At 35.9% G+C, this 21882-nt stretch overlaps 1 protein-coding gene and 1 pseudogene across 1 annotated transcript; one reads left to right on the plus strand and one right to left on the minus strand.

The window, feature by feature from the left end:
• Positions 1 to 9430: 9430 nt before the first annotated feature.
• LOC120134932 (40S ribosomal protein S3a-like) lies at positions 9431 to 11506 on the plus strand. The gene is made up of 7 exons (XM_039151306.1): positions 9431 to 9519; positions 9622 to 9669; positions 9777 to 9882; positions 10455 to 10595; positions 10693 to 10878; positions 11027 to 11227; positions 11364 to 11506. Exons 1-7 carry the CDS (start codon positions 9509 to 9511, stop codon positions 11457 to 11459), a joined length of 789 nt encoding a protein of 262 aa, XP_039007237.1. The 5' UTR covers positions 9431 to 9508; the 3' UTR covers positions 11460 to 11506.
• Positions 11507 to 11796: 290 nt separating this feature from the next.
• On the minus strand, positions 11797 to 18871 carry LOC120134931 (annotated as a pseudogene).
• Positions 18872 to 21882: the final 3011 nt, after the last annotated feature.

Raw genomic sequence — 21882 nt, forward strand, 5'->3', positions numbered from 1 at the left:
GCGTTTTGAGAACTGATGAACTTGGTTCATTTTAGTTCGTTTACCTATAAAAAAAAACTCTCTTTTTTCAAGAAAATTACAAGCTAATCAACAATACCTACTGAATACAAAATTGATTGAAACCAGAAAGAAAGTCCCAGATCAACAGTTCAAATTGCAGCATCTAAGTTGAAAATTTCCATAGGAACCAAATAAGAGCAAGCTACACAAAATCGAACAAGAAAATGAATGTAAAAGCCATGAACTTTACCTTGGGGTTTTCAAAAATTCCCCTTAAGCCATGGCATCCCCTAAAACCAATTCCAAAACAATGAATCAGCAATGTTTCCAAAAATTCAAAAAAATAAAATAAAATAAAGAATTAACCATTTAGCAAAGAAATAAAAAAGGAAAAATAGAGAATTTTACCTTCGGGTTTTCAAAAGGGTCGGCTCCGATAATCGGACAACAAATCTGAATGGTGAGAAGTGGCCTTGTGACGGAGGGACCAATATATGCGTTAACATCGGGGCATATTTAAACGAAACTAAGGGTGTATTCGTGTTCATGAGGTAAAAAATGTTCGGACTAAAAAGTTTGAAGCTCAATGGCCAACGAAGACCACCGCGACAACCGCCACCGACGACTCTAAACCAACGCTACGGTTGAAGCGTGAATGTGAGGGTGAGAATTTTAGTTTTAGGTTTTGGGGTATATTTTAATATTTTTTAAATTTATTTTTTATTATAACCCTAAATAATATTAAAATATTAATAAAAATATGTGTTATATAAAAAATAATAAAATAATCCATATCATCAATAAGTGAATAAAAAAATTTAATGTCTAAAATTTAGTGGGCAAATTAAAAAATTGAAAATATGATGAGTAAAACAAGAGAGATAGTAAAGTTTAATGATAAGCGTATAATTTACCCATATATAAATTGAAATCTAAGTATGTAAAGTCAGTTTGGCCATATCTCCCTTCAGCAATCTATCAGTGTTCACATCACATTTGGTTGTGATGTGATGTATGATTTGACAGCATTTGTTAGGATGTCGCTGGACTACCCTCTACTCATTATAATTTTTCTATTTAGTAATACATAATATTATTTTAAAATATTTTTAAAATATTTATATATAAAATACGTGTTATCTAATGATTTTTTTAATTATAACTATAAAAAATATATATCGGAACAAGAATAATTGGTTTTTTACTAAGATTTTTTAAATATCAAAAATCAATTTTAAATATAATTTATGTATTTATTTTAATATTAAACCAATAAAAAATAATAAAGCACAAAGACAAAGGGCCAGTTGGGTGACTTTAAATCTTTTTATCAAATCCAACGTTTTATGCCTTCGTCTGGTTCGATTTTAAAAATGATTACGTGTGACTCTTAATAAAAAAGATATTATTGATTTTATTATTATTTAAATAATAAAATCAGTAAAAAATTATCGAAAACATTATTATTTTTATCGATTTTGTTATTATTAGATACTTTATTGATTTTGTTAATAAAATTAGTAAAACGCTATCGATTTTATTATTTTTTATACCGATTTTATTATTGTTAAGTACTTTATTAAAAATATTAAAAAACATTGATATTTTAAATAAAAATAAAAATATTTTAAATAATTTTACCAATTTTTTTATTTAAATAATAATAAAACTGATATCATTTTTTTTAATTATATATTAAAGGTCTCGTTATCACTTTCCCTTCCTTTTTTTTTCTTCTCTCTTTTTGACCATCTCTTCAGTCCAATACAAAAACAATAAACTTTAAATCACATCAATTTAGGTAAAAATTGAACCTGTCTAATAATTTTAATAATTAAATTTTTTTAAGTAATTATATTTATACGTTATATGTTATCAATAAATTTTAAATAAATTATCTTATAATTATCTTATACTAATAAAAAACATTTTTCTATTTTAAATTAACTTTCTTTTAAGAAGAGCAAATTTATTTACCTGATCAAATTATCTTATAATTATCTTATGCAGATGATATTCATCGCCCTATTATCAGATTTTGGTCCCCTCCAGCTCCTTTGGGATTAGTCAAGGTAAACTTTGATGGCTCTTTCAACCCAAGCTTGGGTAGGGGTAGAGTCGGTTGTGTACTTCGAAACTCTGTTGGTCAGTTCTTGTCGGCTTGCCCTCGGTGTATCATCTACGCCATGGATGTGTTTCATGTTGAATCATTGGCCTGTCACGAAGGACTCTTGTTAGCTGTGTCTTTGGGCTGTCAACGGATTATTGTGGAAGGTGACTCATGTTCCGTCATTTGTAGGGCATCCACATCTATGAGGGATGACTCCTACGGGAGTCTTATTCTGGACCATATTCGAGCTCTTTCGCAGCCTTTTGATATATGTTCTTTCCAGCATATTGGACGCTTTGGGAATGCGGTTGCGGATGCGGTTGCGCGTGAGGGTCTTTCTTCCGGATCATCTTTGCACTGGAACAACAGTCCCCTTCCCTTAGTGATCTCTTTGATTGCCGCTGATATGGTTTCTTGATGTCATATCCTGGCTAGGTTACATGCCGCTTGACGCTTTGGATGTTTTAATATGATTGTACGTACTTTTGCATGGCACTAAAATTGTGTGTTTATCCCAAAAAAAAATTCTAAAATTATTCTAAATGAACTTAAACTAAGGTATCTATCATCGATAAATCTCTCTATCCCATAAAAACTGTACATTATTAATTTTTTTAAATTTTGACTAATTATTATTTATAATTTATAATTGATACAAATATATAAAAATATATTTTAAAACCTTCAATTAGTTTTCAAATATATATTTTATAAAATTTAATTATTTAAAATATTTAAATAATCAAAGTCAAAATTTTAAAAATTTGACGTTAAAAGTCAACAAGAGACATTTTTTATGGGACGGTGGGAGTAATAATTTATCTTTTTATCATAGTACTTTTGTTTTTGAATAATCTTATGATGAATTATAAAGTAATATCTATTTATAAATTATTTTTTAATTAGTGACAACACACATTTTACAAACATAATTACTCGAATTCAAAACTTTAAAGAGAGAACATCACTCTCTTTAATCATTAAATTATCTTACCCTATTCCCATATGTAATGGGGTAAGGGAGAGGTAGGGTAGTTGGCTGCCCCCAACGCTAGGTTGAGAGCAACTTCCGTGAAAGACCTCCAGCAATTATGAATTGCCCACCGTAGAATTCGATCCTACAATCTCAAGGTCAAAAACCTTGTGCTCTACCAACTGAGCTGTACATGACTCTCTTTAATCATTAAAACCTCTTAAATCATCGTGTATATACTAAGAATAAACAACTAATTATGAAATGAAATGCTATGATATATACTTACAAATTTCAATTTTTGTTGAATTAAGAAACATAAAAAAAACCCATAAAACATTACAAATGATCTTATATATACCTTGAAATATCTAAAATCCCATACCCAGTAAACCCTAATATCTGTTGTTCATCTCCGCAGCAATGGAGAGCAGCCTCGACACACCCTGAGTACAAAGATCATGCTCACTCTTGTTCTTGCACTCGAACTCCACCACGCCGCGCATCACCGTCTTCAGCCCGAAGTATCTCCGGTTCTCTCTTCGGGAAGAAGTTCGCCGCTAAAGTCGCCGTTAGAGAGCTACCATTACTGCCATTAGCACCACCTTTATCCAAGGGAATAACAGCTGCTAATGAACTATCAAGATTTCCCTTGCACAACATCATCAAATTAAGGCCAAATTCAGAGAGGATTTCGTGATTTCGAGTATATATACATTTAGAGAAACCATAAACAATAGACAAAATAATTAAATATGAAAAGAAATTGAACTTTACAGTCGGGGAAAATGCAAGGGAGGAACTTGGGATGATCATCATCATTGTCAGCAGCAGTTTGCTTCCAGCCAGCATCACATTCACAGATATAATAAGGGAGCGTTCCTTTTGAAGAAGGCTTGCACTTCCCTTTTCCACATCCCACTTCTTTGCATACATCATCTGCAACGAGAACAAATACCCAAATCAACAAAAGAACCCAAAGGTCCCAAAACAAATCGACCAACAACGAAAGATGAAGAAAAGGGAAAGTGATAAACCAAAGAAGGGTTGCAGAAGAGGGGATAAAAAGTCTGTTTTTGCAAGGTTGAAGTGCATAGCAAGGAATATGGCCAGAAAGGCAAGGGAGTTTAGAGAAGCCACGAGTTGAACTTTCGTTTGAAAAAACTGCGAGTGGCGTGCTTAAATGGGCGGCGACCTGAGCCGTGGAACGTGTTGTTAAATTGGGTCGATGGTGGTTGGGAGTTTCAGTGAGGCTAGTTAATGTTTGTTAGTTGCATTAAATTCTAAGGGGGCGAAAGTCTACTCTTTTAAAGTATTCTAAGGTACCTGTAGTTTTCACCAATGGCTCTGACGTGTGAAGATGATCGGTTCATCCTTACCGCCTTCCGGACATGATTTCGGCCTTCCATCGGCGTCCTTCGCCTGTTGCTCGGTTGCCTCTCGATCGAATCCGGCCTCGACTTTGGTCCGCTTGGTGACCTCACTTTAGCTCTTGAAGATTCTATGTAATTATACTCGAAATAATATTTATCTTTTCAATATTTTTCAATCATATTTTTATTTTATTAAATAATATATATATATATATATATATATCCGCTTACACTATGTAAAATTAATAAGTTTTACACTAATTTATAACTGCTAGATTAATTAAATAAATAGATTAGATTTAATTAAAATTTATAACTCATAAATAAATATATTTTAACTTATAGTAAAACAATATCTCTTTTTATCTTAATTCTAAATCCCAAACCCCAAACCCATAATCTCAAACCATTAAACCTTTACCTCAAATCTTAAACCCTAAACTCAAATATTAAACCCCAAACCATAAACTTTGAACCTTAAAGCTTAAATATTAAACCCTAAATTCCAAACCTTAACTCTACAAAATATTATTTTGGTATGAGTTAAAGAAATATTTATTTATGACCTGTAAATTTTAATTAAATCTAAGTATTTTATTTATTTATTTATTTATTTACATATAATGAATATAAATTAGTGCAAAACTTATCAATTACATAGTGTATTTGAATCCTAACCCTATATATATTTGATAAATCTGGAGTAAGTACAATATAATATATTTCAGAGATAATTCTCAATCATTTGATATTGAACGCTTTTACCCTTGACATTCATAATAAGAAAAAATATATATACACTCAGGTTGTTCATATATAAGGCTAGGATCCAATTATATATTGAATCTTTTTAAATCCATATAAGTTGAATGATAGGAAAAATGGTATAACAATCGAGTTGAACTTGGATAGGTAAAAAATCGATAGCAAAACAGGTTTTTAGTGGCGTTTTTTAGTCCTATAGCGTCGTTTATAAGCACTGTAGAAAATAATATCGGCGCTAGTAAGAGCGCCGCTAAAACGAGCGTCTAAAGTTAGCAGCGTTTGTGAACCTAAAATGTCGCAAAAGGTTAAGTTATATAGCGGCGTTTGTTTTTTCAAATGCATTATATGTTATGATTTATAGTGGCGTTTTTGGAAAAAAAAAGCCTCTAATTATCCTGTATTTAGTGGCGTTTTTTTTCCAAAAACGCCGCTAATTCTCTTGTCTTTAGTGGTGCTTTTTGTCACAAATGATGCTAATTCTCTTGTCTTTAGTGGCGTTTATTGCCACAAACGCCGCTAATTATCTTGTCTTTAGTCGCATGTTTGGCCACAAACGCTCTGCTTGTCATCGTTGGTACCAACACCCTTTGTTGCCCAGTAACAACGAATCTGTTGACTGCCAAGCCACTTCCTTATAAAAATAAATCAAAGAACCTATGTATTTTAATGCAATGTCAACTAACAAAAATCTATGCAAGTGGCAGTCTGTTTAAAAATTAGTGCTACCTACAATTCTTCCAGCTCAGCCGCAATAATATAATGAATTGATACTATAAACATGGTGCAATTAATGACGAAAGAAAGGAAAATCTTTTTTCAGATAACTCTTTCAGCAACTATTAATACTTCAAAGCAGGAAAGAAATGAAATCACATTTTGACACTAAAGTTCACAGCTTTATTGATAGGCTAAAGCAGTGGTTAATGAAGATAAGCCATGTATTGCATTAAAAGCATTAATCTTACCATTTAAGTCATTAATTGCACTTTGTGCATCCTGAACATATAAAAGGAGTCGGTATCAATAGATAAAGCAACATTATAATGGAAGAGAAACACGGCTTAACCAAGAAACAATACCTGCTGGTTGCGAAAGGAAACAAACCCAAATCCTCTTGAACGCCCAGTTTTCTGATCCCACATAAATTATGCATCCCTGAAATCAGTAAAGGCATCAGTTTCTTCATTCATAGATCACTGTGAAAACAACGTGAAAAAACATTATTTGAGGTTTACTGATAAATGAATTTACACTTTGCGGATAATTTATGCATTTAGCTTTAATAAGTTACAACACATGCACATTTACTGGTATCAAGAACAAAGGAAACAATGCTTACGAACAACTGGAATAGACAGAAAAGCAGGCGAACAACATTGCATCAGTAACCTCAGGACTGAGATCCCCAACAAAAATGTTAAAATGGCCTGCACCAATTATGATAATATCAAAAAGTAGATTAAAAAATCCAACTCACCATGAATATTTCAGAGAAATTATTTTTGCAAACTAAAACATGCACAAACCCGATGTATCCTCTCTCTGACCACTAGCATATGCCCAATTGACCTTGATAGGCTGTCCAAATCTGCAGATTACATGACGTGAGGTAAAATCACACTCAAAATATAGTGAGGGGGAAAATTAAATGTTAACACTTACAAATGCCTTCCATTAAGAGATAATATAGTAAGGGCAGCTGATCTACGATCGAAGTAGTGGATAAATCCGTATGACGACTGCTAAATGAGAGAGAGAAAAGAAAAGGCATATCAATCATATGACAACCAATTGGAAAAAGGAAAAGAGAGAAAGACTAGTAAAGAAAGTTAACCATAGAAAAGGGAAAATAGAGATGGGGAACAAATAAATGATGTACAAAATGTCTCTTCCCACTTAACCCAATTCTAAAGAATTTGAATCAAAGAAAGAAGATGAATTTTTGAAGGTATCCAACACTAGCTAAAAAAACAAGATGATAACTACAACCATCAGAAACCAGACAACTTCTCCAACCTCAATGAAAAACACTTTCAACTTAAACCCAAAAACTACTGTGTCTGCTTGCTTAGTCACGAAATGAAATTCAGGAACCATGTTTTACGTTCTTGTCTTAATAAAAATACTTGTCTTAATAAAGAGAGAAATAAATAAATAGATAGCAATTTTCATGGGATAAAGTTATAGTACATGTAAGCATGAAGAAACAGAAGATTGGTTGTACAAGAGAGATAGTATAGAGTATAGGGTGCTAAAACACATCCAATCATTTCTCAACATTTGAAAAACAAGAAGATTGGGATCACAAGTTAAACAAAACCAAAGTAGGAAAAACAGCAGTAAATGAGAATGAAAACACCTATTGGCTTTCCAATGGCAACTTGAAATAAGATAAATAATATTGGGGCTTAATTCAATAATGAAAATATAAAAATATTAAGAAACATAACAACCTCTAATCAAATTCCAAACCGAAAATGATGAGTCTTCGCTTACGAAAGACAAATACTTGCTCATTTAAAAAAAATGCAACAAAAAATCAACTTTCCAATCGATAAAGCATGTCAGAGCGCTGAAAGCAACAAAACTGAAATAAAATCCATTCAATTCAAGCTAAACCCATAGAAAAAGCTTATTTTCAAAAGCTAAATCATCGCCACATAAATTCCCAAACAAACCCTAGCTCCAGTAATCAATTACAAACAAGAAACAAAAACACGAGCTCAAAGACAAAAATCGCAGATTCAAAGACGCGTTCATTGAATTGAAAGAAACAAAGAAAGCACAAAAAAGGAACATAAAAGCTCACTTTTTCGATCGTTCATTTCAAAGGAAACCATTTTGCTGATTCTTCAGATACCGATTACCTTCAAAGAGCAAAACAAATAAAAAAACAAAATCATGAGAGAATCAGAAAACATAAGTAAATAATTAAATACAGATGTAACGTTAAACTTGTCCAGAGGGAAGAGAGAAGATGAAACTTTTTATTTTTCAAAAAGGGAGGGAGTGGGACTTAGAAACTTTAAACTTTCGCACGAGTCTATAGCGGCGTTTGTATAAAAACACCATTAAAGTACTACTCTGTCACAGCGTTTGTTGAAAAAACGCCACTATAGATGAACCTACTGCGACGTTTGTATAAAAACGCCGCTAAAGTACTACTCTGTTGTGTCGTTTTGTATAAAAACGCCAATAAAGTTACCATTTTGTGGCGTTTGAAATATAAACACCACTATATATTTAAAGTTAGTGACGTTTACTCTCAAAACGCCGCTAAAAACACCGTTGTAGAACAGTTTTGCTGTAGAGTTGATTCATATTTATCCGTAAATGTAAATTAATAAGAATACATAGGGGTATACTATGTAAAATTAATAAATTTTACATTAATTTATAGCTATTAGATTTAAATAAACAAATGGATTAGATTTAATTAAATTTATGACCCATAAATAAATATTTTTAACTTACAATAAAACAATATCTCTTTTTTACTTTAGTTCCAAATCTCAAACCATAAAACCCTTATCTCAAATCTCAAATCCTAAACCCAAACCTTACACCATAAACCATAAACTTTAAACCTTAAAGCTTAAATATTAAACCCTAAATTCCAAACCTTAACCCTAAAAATAAAATATCATTTACTGCAAGTTAAAATTTTGATTAAATTCAAGTCTTTTATTTATTTATTTTTAATGACTATAAATTAGTGTAAAACTTATTAGTTTTACATAGTGTAAGTGAATGACAACCCTATATATATATGTGTGTGTGATTAATTTGGAGTACAAATTAGTATATGTTCAGAGATAATTCTCAATCATTCGATTTTAAACGCTCATACTCATGGTATTCACTGACATTCATAATAGGAAAAATATATATACTCAGGTTGTTCATATACAAGGCTAGATGAATCCTTTTAAATCCATATAAGGTGAATGACAGGAAAAGGGTATAATACTCGGGTCGAACTTGGGTAGGTAAACAAATCAAACTAACTTGATTGATATTTATCCCTAAATGTAAATTACAATTCAGACATAAGAAGATGCCACTTTTAAACATTTTGAAATTTAGGACCAAATTAAAAGACCACGCTATAGTTTGGGTTGAATTGATGTAATTAACCCTAAAAGTAGTATAGTCCGGGAGAGCCTTCCGTGCATATAATAAACGACTAGAATTAGGGTTTTCGAGCCTCTCTCCACTATAACACTTCAACAAGGTGCCGACTGCTCTGCCCTTCGTAGCTAATAGCTAACAAGCCAAGTTTGAAGCATGGCCGTCGGGTGCTCATTTCTCTCTCTTCATCTCTCAGCCATTCACGAGTTTTGCTTTCTTTTCTAAAATCTGATCTGTTTTCTGGATTATCTCTTTGTTCTTTAATGCAGGAAGAACAAGAGGATTTCCAAGGGGAAGAAGGGAGGAAAGAAGAAGGCGTGAGTAGTCCTTTCTTTTTCAATCGAATTTAGCTTTAATTAAGTCTTTGGTTATTTTATAAGAAAATGTGTTGGTTAAATGTTGATTTTTTGTTGGGTTTCTTTAGAGCGGATCCCTTTGCTAAGAAGGATTGGTACGATATCAAGGCTCCATCAGTTTTCACTACCAGAAACGTGGGAAAAACACTCGTCACCCGTACTCAGGGTACCAAGGTTTGTTTTTTATTTTCATTTTGTATATCGTTCTGTGTTGAAATGCTTGGTTTTTATTGAATGTTAGATTTTTGGACGTTTTGAATCTTAGAGGATACTGGGAATCTCTCAGATTCTTTGTAATTGCTTTATCTAGCTTAAGATTGGACCCTTTTTAGCTTTTACAGGAGGAGATACAGAAGCTTAATGCTATATATTAATTTGGAATTGCATTTCAATTCGAACCATATGCTTATATTACAGGTTGTTTTATATGACCCTGATGTTATTTTTGTCTGTTTCCTGTTCTTTTTTTATCCGTTGAGCTGAGTCTTAATTTCTGACTTTAAAACCGGTTTCCTTATTTTTTCCGTCTTGCATGTTAATTTTAGTCGGCTTTAGTTATTTAGCCACTTAAGTGACTACTTTTAGTATGCTGTGACTCTGGGAAAGTGTTATTGATATCTAAGTTTGCTATACGTGAAGCATAATGAACTTAGACCCACTTGGTACATTCACTTAACATATAGCTATAGTTTGATTTCTAAGTGTGTTAATGGTTTGAACTTTGAACTTGGCTATTCTTTTGGCAGATTGCTTCAGAAGGACTCAAGCACCGTGTGTTTGAGGTTTCACTGGCTGATCTTCAAGGTGGTGATGAGGATCATGCTTACAGAAAGATCCGTTTGAGAGCTGAAGATGTTCAAGGAAAAAATGTTTTGACCAACTTCTGGGTATGTAAATATAAATATCCCTGTTCACTTCAATGTCTCGGCTGTTTCAACGTTAGAAATTAAAAGTTTTGATTTGTTTTCCATTTCAAATTTTCAGGGAATGAACTTTACCACCGACAAATTGAGGTCTTTGGTGCGTAAATGGCAAACTCTGATCGAAGCTCATGTGGATGTGAAGACTACTGACAACTACACTCTGAGAATGTTCTGCATTGGATTTACTAAGAGACGACCAAACCAGGTTAAAAGGACTTGTTACGCACAGTCCAGCCAGATTAGACAGGTAATCCATCCCTATTTACTGCAAAGCCTTTAGTACTTGTTATTGGATTTTCTTGACTCGTCCATGATACATTTTAGAGCGTCAAGGATCTGCTTATTCATGTGTGGTTTACTCAAATGACCGAGTGAAGTAAGTTATTATTTTGCAGATACGCAGAAAGATGAGAGAAATCATGACTGCCCAGGCAACATCTTGTGATCTAAAGGGATTGGTTCAAAAATTCATTCCGGAGATGATTGGAAAAGAAATTGAGAAGGCCACATCCAGCATCTATCCTTTACAGAATGTGTTCATTCGTAAAGTCAAAATTTTGAAGGCTCCCAAGTTTGATCTTGGAAAACTGATGGAGGCATGTCTCTGATACCATTTCTCCTGTACTTTTCCATAAAAATATCCCTCTGACCCGGTTTTAGGGTATTTACTGGAGAAGATATCAAAGATACAGCATCTGGTGCCATGTTAACTAGTTTATTTTGTTCATTTAGGTTCATGGTGACTACTCAGAGGACATTGGTGTGAAGTTAGAGAGGCCTGCTGAAGAGACAATGGCTGAGGCTCCCACAGAGGTCGTTGGAGCTTGAATGAAGAATAAGAGCCCTTGAATGTCATGTTTTTTTTATGCTTGAAAGAGATTTTGTTGAAAAACTAGAGTAGAGAACTTCTCCGTGGTTTTGACGTTAAGGATATGATTTTGCGACTTTTTTTGAGTAGGCAATATGTTGCTCTTTGGCTGTCAAACAAGATATGAATCTATGAATAACATAGAATTTATATAGTGCTTTTTTAAGTTATATTTATTAGGTTTACATTTTTATTCCATCCGAATAATCACAGGCAGTCATAAAGAATGATCATAAATCGTTCAAACACTAGATTTTCTCGATTTAATCTTAATAATTTTTTGTTTGCCTTTTCATATAAGAAAGTTGTACTAGCTTGAGATTGTTTACTGGAAGAGATAAAAGTGCCTTGATACAGCTTATTAACTGATTACTGGAAGAGATGTATTAAGTAATACCCCGTAGGAACAGATCCTAAGCATAGTTATACCAGGAAAATAACATGGGAACTAAAGGCTTTCCTTTGTGTGAATGATAGCCTCAGTCCACACTGCTAGAAGGTCTTGCACACCCACAAAAAGAAGGCTTTCTTCCGCCTTCCATTCCGTCTTCCACCGCTGTAGATGAAGTCCTTCAAGAGGACACCCGTTCGATTTTTCCCTTTGCTCTTCCTTTCATCTTCGAGTTTCAGCATAACATATTCGATGCTCTGCACCTCAAACTGCAGCCTTCCGATCTTTTCAGACCCTTTTTGTGCCTGCTCTCGCACTTTCTTCAAGTCACCATCTCCGGGTTCTTCCAACTCGGTTGTGCTTGTCCCATGAAAAGGTGAAGAACTCCCTTTAACATCCTTGACCGATTCACTGTTGTCATTCAGCAACTCCGTGATTGCATCCTCCACCTCCTGCAACTGCTCTTTAACTTGTGCGTACTCTAAATCGAAAGCTTTCTTCCTCTTCTTGATCTCCATTCTCTTTTTCAGCTGTTTGACGGTAGTTCGGAGACTCATCACTTTATGTGCGTCGGAAGCAAGTCTGTCTAAGACCTTTTTGCTTTTTGCTCCTCTCTTAGGCTGTCTAAGGCTGGTTGAAATCTCGAGCTTATCAATGCTCGGCTCCTCCTCCACCAGTGTTCCCAAAGAACCATCGGTTTTCTGGTCTACATCGCTGAACTGACGAGAATCAACTATCTCCCCAGGCATGATCACCCGTTCTTGCATGTCGTTGAGTTCTGAATCAACACCGCATTCATGCTCCGAAGACTCCCATCGCTCGATCATTAGCTCATCGGCTGTGCCAGTCTCTCTCTTGCTCCTTCTGCATAATGAAGAATCTGAGAATTCATCAAGGGGAATATCTTTCAACAACATCCTGTTTCTCGTTTCAGGAATTTCAGGTTTCGTCTTCTTTGACTTGAGATTCCGAGCAAGCTCATCACCAATTTGTATACCTTTCTTCGTTTCTTGACGTGGGGGCTCGACGCCATTAGATGGAGTACCTGTTTCATGGCTGTTATGATTACTTTTCTGCTTCACAAGCCTGTTCATCTCTTCCACCACTGCCTTTTCAACTGCTTTAAGCCTCGTATGCATTTCCTGCAAGTCCGAAATCCCAGCCGTCAAAAAAGCACTTTGTCCTTCGAGTTTCGCACAGCTCGTTTGGTGAAGTTCATCAGCCATTTCTACATCCTGAAGGAAACACATAAATAATAATTTTACATTTAGTAAAATCTGATAATCCAATTAGATAAGGTAAATCATAAGCATGTACAATACCTTTTCTTCGTCATCACTTGGAACACAAAGCTTTGGCTGAACAAGGACATTATGCTCAAGGGACGTTATACTGTCTTTCAGTGAAGCTATGGTGGGAACATAAGCTGACATCTGGACCTTCAAGCCTCCGATTTCAGTTTCCAAGAACTTGACCGTTTCCTTCATCTGGCCTATTTGCGCACTCTTTACAGCGTTTTCTTCTCCAAGAGTCCCACAAACTTCAGTAAGCTCGTGTACTTTGTTTTCGAGTAGAACTTCGCAGATGGCAGAAGCTTGGAAATTGAAGTAAAATGATGCAGCCTCAGCCTCCCACAGCTCGAACTCATTGCTTTTCTCTTGAAGCTCTAGGCTCAGGTTTTCTCCATGCGTCTTCTGTTCTTCAATTTCCTTACGTAATGTAAGGACTTCGGAACTCAAATCATCATTTTCTTCACGAAGGCGTTCAGTTTCCATTTTCTGTTCTTTGCTATCTTCGGATAGTTCACGAATCCGTTTCTCTAAATTTACTCGAAACTTTCTAGATTCATCGCATTCCCCCTTCAGTTCCTCAAGGGTTTGGTACAGTTCGGCATTCGATTCATGTGCAGCCTGAAGCTTTTCATCCGCTTCCGAAAGCTCGACGGTCTTCTGTCTTAGCAAATCATTACCAATAATGACTCGATAGTTTAATTGGTCGTTTAAATCTTTGACCGCATATAGCTCCTTTTGCAACTTTTCGACGGTTTCATTCAAATCTGAAATTTCGGCTTCTTTCTTGTCCAACTTCTCCTCCAATTTTGCAATTTCAACTGTTTTCTCAGCACCAAAGGTCTCTAAAACGACAGAAAGACTGATAAGGGCTACTGCTTCTTGTAGGGCAATACAGTTCTCGTCTTCAAGAATCCGCATATCCACTTTCAGGTCCGAAATTTTATCGAGCAAAATCCAGTTTTCTTCAAGCTGCTGGGAATTTTCCTCCTCTAGTAGTAAGCAAGTTCCATGCATGTTCATCAACTCTCCACCTTCAATCTCCAATTCGGCATTTAATACTTCTTTCTCCCAATTTCTGTCACGAACTTCCGTCATCAACTGCCGGTTCATCTCTAGAATCTCCTGCTTGTCTTTCTGGTGCATTGCATTCTGCTTTTCCTTGATCTCGAGCTTATACTCGAGGGCTCGGTTCTCCGACAAGAGTTCACTGCCCTCAAATTTAAGTTGTCCAATCAAAGTTAACAGGACCAAGTTCTCAACTGCCAGCCGTTGCTTCTCCTCCTGGTTTATCGATAGTGAACTCTTCAGGTCTTCAACATTATCCAGAATGTGTGAAAAGGGAACTTGATCTGATTCAATCACGTCCCGGTGGAGATTAACAAGATCGAACTGAAGTGCCTTGAAAATTGAATAAATCCCGGATCTTAGTTTTTCGATTTCATTCAATAGGAATTCACATTCTATCTGCTGCTCAAGACTTTCGCTCTCCAACTCCCTTATCAGTTTATCCGACAATTTGGATGCCTCAACATGTTTCTGACATTCAATCAACAGAGACAAGTTTTTTTCCTCGAGATCTTTTATGATTTTTTGGAAGATGAAGATCTCAACCTGAACCTTGACAGCTTTATCAATCTCTTCTTCAAACTCTTTCTTTCGGAACCTACTTTCTTCTTGCAGTAGATGGACATGGTTTTCGAGATCCTCTAACCGAGATTCACTTGACTGAACATAACAGTAGCGCTCTTGTCGTTCCACACCGAGGGAATCACATAGTTGCTCCACCTGAGAGAGTGTAGATACTTTCTCCTTCTCCAGGTCAGAATATTTTTCCTCCAGTTTATTGAATCGGAATTCCAGGATGCATAGCCTCTTTTCAACAGTCTCTAGCTTCAAGATCAAGCTCTCTCTTTCACCTGCAAGATTGGATTTCTCATTTTTTAGATACTGGCAGAATTCTTCTAAGGTCTTCGACTTCGACCTCAAGCCATCAAGCTCGATATTAGCACAAGAAAGGGAACTTTCCAGCATTGTGTTTTTCTCCAAGAGCTTCTGCATATTCTCGGTCATTTTCTGTAATTGAGAAAGAAGGGTGGATTTCTCGGCATCGAGTGAAGATTTTTCTCCCCGAAGAAAATCACGGGACTTCTGTAATTCCTCAACAAGCTCCTTCGAACCTTCCAATTTGCCATTCAATTCCGACAGCGAACTTCTCAAAACAGCATTTTTCTCCAAAAGGTCATCCATGCCTCTCAGTTTCTCACAAAGAACCTCGGTCTCGCCTCTTTGCTTGCCGCATTCTTTCTTCAGCTTTGAGTTCTCGTCTTGCAATCCCTTCAACGACGATTCTAGACATCCCGGATTCAAACCAACACACAGCAGCTTCTGAATTAATGCCTGGTATGTGCTACTCAACACCTCGATTTCATCCTTCAATTTGTCAACCTCTTGCTGGAGGATATTACTTCGTTCAGTTTGTACTGCAACCTCACTTTCAAGTTTTTCTCTCAGTTCCTTCAAGCCGAATATTTCGTCTTCCAAACTCTTCATTGAAACGGCAGAAGAACTGTTTAATTCATCGAGGCTTCGATTCTCACCTTGCACTTGCTGAATTTCTTCCTCCAATTTCCGGTTGCTTACTTCCAACTCCTCCAACTTTTGAAGCTTATTTAGAAGCTCTGATGTCAAAACTCTCTGTTCCTCCTGCGATTGCGAATTCAACTTTTGTAACGTTTGCAATGTAGCTTCGACTTGCACAAACCGTAGATGCCGTCCTGCAGTGATGTCTGAAGTTTCTCTAACTCCCGTTGCTTCTCCGAAAGTTCTTGATCCTTAATTTCTATTTTCTGCACTAGATTATCGGCCTCCTTTAGTAGAGATTGATTCGATTTCTCCAGAAGAACACGCTGTTCTTCCACACTCCTCAATTTTTCAGCATTGACTAGAATCTCACTGTTTAAGCATTTCGACTCCTCTTGGGCGCAAGAAAGTTCACTCTCCAACTTGGCAATTGTTTCCAAGCACTGCCCGTAACGATGAGCCACGGTATCTTTCTCTTCTTTCAGCTTTGCAAGAGCGTCTTTTAGTGCTTCGACTTCGCTTTCAGCTCTTTCAATTTGCATGTTGAGCATTTCTGCTTTTTCTTCAGCAAGTGAGATTTTATTTTCTAACGAAGATATCATCTCAAGACACTGCTTGTATCGAAGAAGACCGGCCTCCTTCTCAGCCTCTAATCTAGAACGCTCTATCTTAAGATTCCGAGCTTCAATTTCTACTTTGAAAGCCCTCTCGTTAAGCTTTTTGCATCCACTTGGGATTGGGAAATAGCATTTTCCATGCTGGATATTCTTTCCAAGCACTGATTGTACTGATGAAGACCGTCATCTCTCTCAGCTTCCAATTTACTTAATGATTCCTTCAATACTTCGATTTTGATTTCAGCTTTTCTGGCTCGTTCGGAAAGATTGCGGAATATGTTTGTGCTTCACTAAGTTGACTCTCCAGGCTAGCTGACTTCTTTAAACTATGCTGGTACTGCTGAAGGACGTCTTCCTTTACAGCTTGAATCTCGGCAAGAGTTTTCTTCAAGAATTCTACTTCGGTTTCAGCTTTACCCGCACGTTCAGACTCGGAAAGAACTTCGTTCTTCAGATTTTGATTCTCGATTGATAACTGAGAAATCCCACCGTGCTCACTTTCCTCAGCTCCATCACCGTTCTCCCCCTTCGTTCTTCCTTCGGCAATGTTGGCTTTTGGAGGCACTTTTCCGGACTCGAATATCTCATTCAACTGCCTTAAACCCCTTTTGTTTATTCCGGAGTTCTTTAGCAAGTCATCTGAATCAAAGAACGCATGAATTTGGAGTGGCGTGTCCGGTGTGTAAAGCTCAGCCTCGGGGCCTGAAGAGCCTAAGGGTAATTCATCAGCCAGTACGAAAGGAACCTGGTTGGGAAAGGCTTCAGCCATGGTTTTCTGGGCATGACGAAGCTCCCCGGTCGCATGGTCGTACCTCTCTGCTAATGCACGGTACGCTCTATAAAACTCCTCAACTAATTTCATGAGCTCCGGACGTTTCTTATAGTACATTTCCGCTCTTCTTGCAAAAGAATCCGCGTCTTCTTCGATCAGTTTGATCATTGCTTTAACTTTAGAATCCATATCTGCTGAAACAGAATAGTTCAAGTTGAGACATACCAAAAGACAGCAGCAAAGGAATTATAATGAGAAAAAGGAAATGACACCTAAGCAAACACAGTAACTCGAGCATGCAGAAAATGATTCTGATATCGGAATATCGCATTTTTTTATCACATGATGATCATACAGCAGAAATTCAAACTGGAAAGCTAATGAAGTAAATAGAGATCAACATTTCATTATGCTGATCATTGGAAATATAAAGGAGGAACATATATATCATCCTAAAAACCGAAACGGCAACGTATTTAGAACGAAATTCCGCACCTGCAAGATTATCCTGAAGCCATTTAGAATTCTTGGGGCTAATATGGCTGTCCCACCACCAGGAATACAACCGTCTAGACTCCGAATGAGACAACGTTGCCATTATCCCGGCAACGAACAATAGTGCAATCAGTTCCGACTTTGCGAAAGCCGGGTCCTAACACCAGTCACAAAACCCCAAGCAATGGATCCAGGCCAAAATAACACAATCTACTCTATTACTTCTGCATTATAGATCTTTATTCAGAATCCCTTGCACCTATACAACCAAGATAATCAACACCAGCTACTTCAAATGCATTCAGAACAACAAAATTTGCAATGAACTATTCGAACAAAGGCTCGAAAACCGGATAATCTATATAGTTTCAAGTTACCTACTCAGTCAAGATCATTCCAAAGATGTGCAATGGGGACTCGATTCGAGCTTTCGAAGTCAACAAGCACCAATCCACTGAAAAGAAAAGGACCATATCAGATCTTCAACCTTTATAAACAATCAATTTTAAACAAAAGATTCCCCAAAGGCAGCAAATAATATACAGCGTTTGTACTTGCTGTGAAAGTGAATCAACAAAAGGGTAAGTTGTTTGGACCCAGCGGTCCAATTTACAAAAGGAGTTCATTATAGGAATCCATCATACAAAGCACATGATCCTGGGGGGGTTTTTTCCTTTTCTTTTTGTTCTTTTTGGTAAGAATGGTCATGAATTTATGTAAGAGTGGTCTCAAAAAGGAAGGAGAAAAGGAATCATATGAACAAGAGTAGTCATAGAAGCAAACACCACAGTTGCAAAAGGAAGGAAATCTGGTCAATGAACTCTGATCACTAAAAGAAAGGTATCTTTTCAACAACAACAAAAAAAAACATAAACTTTAAGCAAATTGCAATCAACAGAAATCAGGAAAAAAAACAGAAGAAAAGGAGAAAACTTTCGGCAAGAACATGAACTTTAAGCAAATGGGTGTGTACAAAAAAAAACCAAGTCTGATCAAAAGTTTAGATAAAAACATACCAAAAACACACGAAAATTTCCTGGGAAATTGGATTTTGATGATCAGCAGCCGTGATAGTAAAGTCTCCAGCCGCAGCTGTTCCAAAGTTACCCCATTGTTGTCAGTCACAAACTCTTTCTAAACTTCATCTTTTTTTCGTTATCATGAGTTCTTTGCATTATATTCTTAGATTTGGCAGAGAAACAACGAGACGAAAGGCAGAAAAGTTTTTAAAGAGAGAGAGAGTAAACAAGGTAAGTTATTTATGAAATTTATTTGATTTTTGTTCCTCGCTGTAAAAAAAAAAAGTAGAAATTTGCACAATGAGGAGGAGACTGAAATGACATTGCCATTGTTCAAATTAAAGTTAAAAAAATGGTGCTTTAATCATTTGAAGAGTTTTAAGGGGATTGTCAAACTGGATCCCTGTTGTTGATGTCATTTGAGAATGAGATTGTACTAATCCTTTGTGATTTTTATTTTAAATTATTTTTAAAATTAGTACCCTTCTTAAATGTTTTAATATTTTAAATTCACCCTTAAAAACTTTTAAATATTCCAATTATATCTCCAAATTTTTTTAATGATATTGAGGGACGTTATTGGAATGTTAACAAATTTAAGGATCAATTTAAAATGAAGATCTTAGTTTGATGATGATTTTGGAATATTCAAAAGTTTGAGAACAAATTAAGAATGAGAGTTATAATTTAAGGACAAAATTAAAATATTAAAAAATTTAAGAACTAATTTAGAACGAGAGTCATAGTTTGAAAATGTATAGTGCAATTAACTCTTAAAAGATATAATTAAAGAGTTTTTTTATTCCACGTTAGAGGAACTAAAAATTGTGATGTTTTATTTTGATTATTTTTTTTATTTTTTTGAAATTTCATTGTTAGCATATAAAATATTAATACATAATCGCAATAGTCATAATTATAAAATAACAACAAAATATATCAAATGGGATTCATATTGATATAACTTAAAATGCAATAAAGGGTAAAATACACAAATGGTCCTGTAACAACCCGAATATTTACAAAATAATATTAATTGAAATTGGAGGTAAATTGTGAAAATGGGTGAAATTAAGTGACTAAATTAAAATTTATAGAAACTAGTATGCCATTTTCAAAGTAAAGGAAATTCAGGGACCAAGCCTTGAATTTCCCCTAAAACTGTCGGTAGTCTTGATGATTTAAGCGTGATTTCTGATTTACAATCAGAAATCACAAAGGCTATTCCTTCAATTTTCTTCCTCTCACACCTCCACTTTCAAGTCCGATCCAAACGCCGTCCGAATTCCGATTGTTGTTTTGAAACCACCGTTGTGTTCATCATCGAGCGAGGAACAAACCCTTCAAATTAATTGAAGCGAAACGCGGCCAAACGTCGGGAATTTCCAGTCAAAGTAGCCACGGTTTTGTTAGCTCTATTGCCGAGAAAATCTTAAATTCACCGCTGATCGTTGCTCCGTTTACGACACCTCCCGCACCATCGTGTTCCTTGTGCCGTTCCGAGTTCACCGGTGTCAACCTTGTCCGCCGTAGACGGCGGCGCGTGAGGAGGTGGTGCAGTCAAAGATTCGGCCGATTTGAAATCGAGCTCTCCGCCGTTCAAAAATTTGAACCGATCGTTGTAAGTATCTCGAAATCGCTCAAAATAATTTTTAGAAATTTTTCCGGGATTTTTAGGGCCCCGAAGGACGCCTCACGCGCCACACGAACCGGTTTGACCGGTCTGAATCGGTTTGACCGGTCTGACCCGACCGACCGACCCGACCCGACTGTTGACCCGACCCGACCGTTGACCGTTGACTTTCTTTGACCAAAACTTAAAATGGCTTTGACCAAGCATTAAACGACCGTTAATCTTTTCCGAGTATACCTATCCTGATAGTTTTCGACGTGCCAAATCCGTTTCCGCTGTCCGTTTCGTCAAATTCGAACCCGAAGGACTCCAAATCGACGGTCAAAGTAGTTGACTTTGACTTTGACCAAGAATCTGAATTTTCGAAAAGTCATACTTTATGTTTTTCGACGTCCTGATTCCGATTCCGCAATTAGTTTGGCCAAATTCAGACTCGAAATACCCTAAATTGATAGTCAAACCCGAAAAATGCTTATATACTTAAGAAGTCTAATTTTGAACAATTAAATAGGATTTAGGACTGATAGATTATTATTGTTTGAAGGTACAAGAGACTCTCCGGATCGTTCGACAACTCGACCCAACTCTTCTAGATCAGTTAAACCACGTGTGCCATTATTCACGCGTTCGAAAACGGTAGCAGAGCGTGGTGAAACCAGCAATCAGTAGATTTGTTATTTGAACCTACTGTCGAGGTGTGTTCCCTACTTATTACTGAACTGTTTTATTGGTTTTAATATATGGTACACCGAATTCATTGGTTATTGTTTTATGGATGCACCAATTTAATGTGACAATTTATGGAATATGACTGCTATCTAGTTTTTGTTTTGAAATGGTATATGATTACCATGTTTTTGGATTTATGGAATTTATGTCACGGTGCAATTGAATTTTGGAATTGAATTACGATGGAATAGCTCTGATCAAGCTAAATGGGCCTAATGTGACTCTTGAGGGCCCCAAGATGTTTCATTAGGTCGGCTTTCCTTTGCTGTGTGCTTTGGGTAAGCTATATGGACTTATTGACTTGGGCTTAAGGATACAAGCTTCAGAGCCTATCCTTAAGTCGGCTTTCTTTTTGCTATGTGCATAAAGTAAGCTATATGGAAAATAATTTTGAGAACTACTGATGGTGTACCAGAAAAGGGTTTAAACTATGATTTTCAAAAGTTAAACTCTTTTACGAATTTGTGAGATTACTGGACTATGATTTGTACCTATTGACATTTTATGGAAATGTTGGGACACACTGAGCCTAGCTCACCGTTTGAAAATGTTTTCCCCCTTTCAGATACTGTTGGTTAGATACCTCGGTTCGAGCACTTGGAGGATCAACATATCTCTTGAAGTAAATCAGATTGTAATGTTTTTATCTTGCAAGTTGACTTTAATTTGGTGACATGGACCTTATTTTAAATATCAGATTTTATAATGATGACTCTTTTGCTAGTACTGCTCGGTTTATTGTGATTTTGAATTTGAAGACATGTTTTAAATTAAATTATTATTTATTGGTACTATATTTACGAGTTGGATTTTGATAGTATAATTTATTTATAATTTCATGTTATTTATAATGTG

The sequence above is a fragment of the Hibiscus syriacus genome, unplaced genomic scaffold (assembly GCF_006381635.1).
Source record: "Hibiscus syriacus cultivar Baekdansim isolate YM2019G1 unplaced genomic scaffold, ASM638163v2 tig00110600_pilon, whole genome shotgun sequence".
Lineage (NCBI taxonomy): Eukaryota > Viridiplantae > Streptophyta > Magnoliopsida > Malvales > Malvaceae > Hibiscus > Hibiscus syriacus.

Coding starts and splice junctions, on each gene's coding strand:
- LOC120134932 (XM_039151306.1), top strand. Junction 9,670..9,776: donor AAGGGAGGAAAGAAGAAGGC/GTGAGTAGTCCT, acceptor GGGTTTCTTTAG/AGCGGATCCCTTTGCTAAGA. Junction 10,596..10,692: donor ATGTTTTGACCAACTTCTGG/GTATGTAAATAT, acceptor TCAAATTTTCAG/GGAATGAACTTTACCACCGA.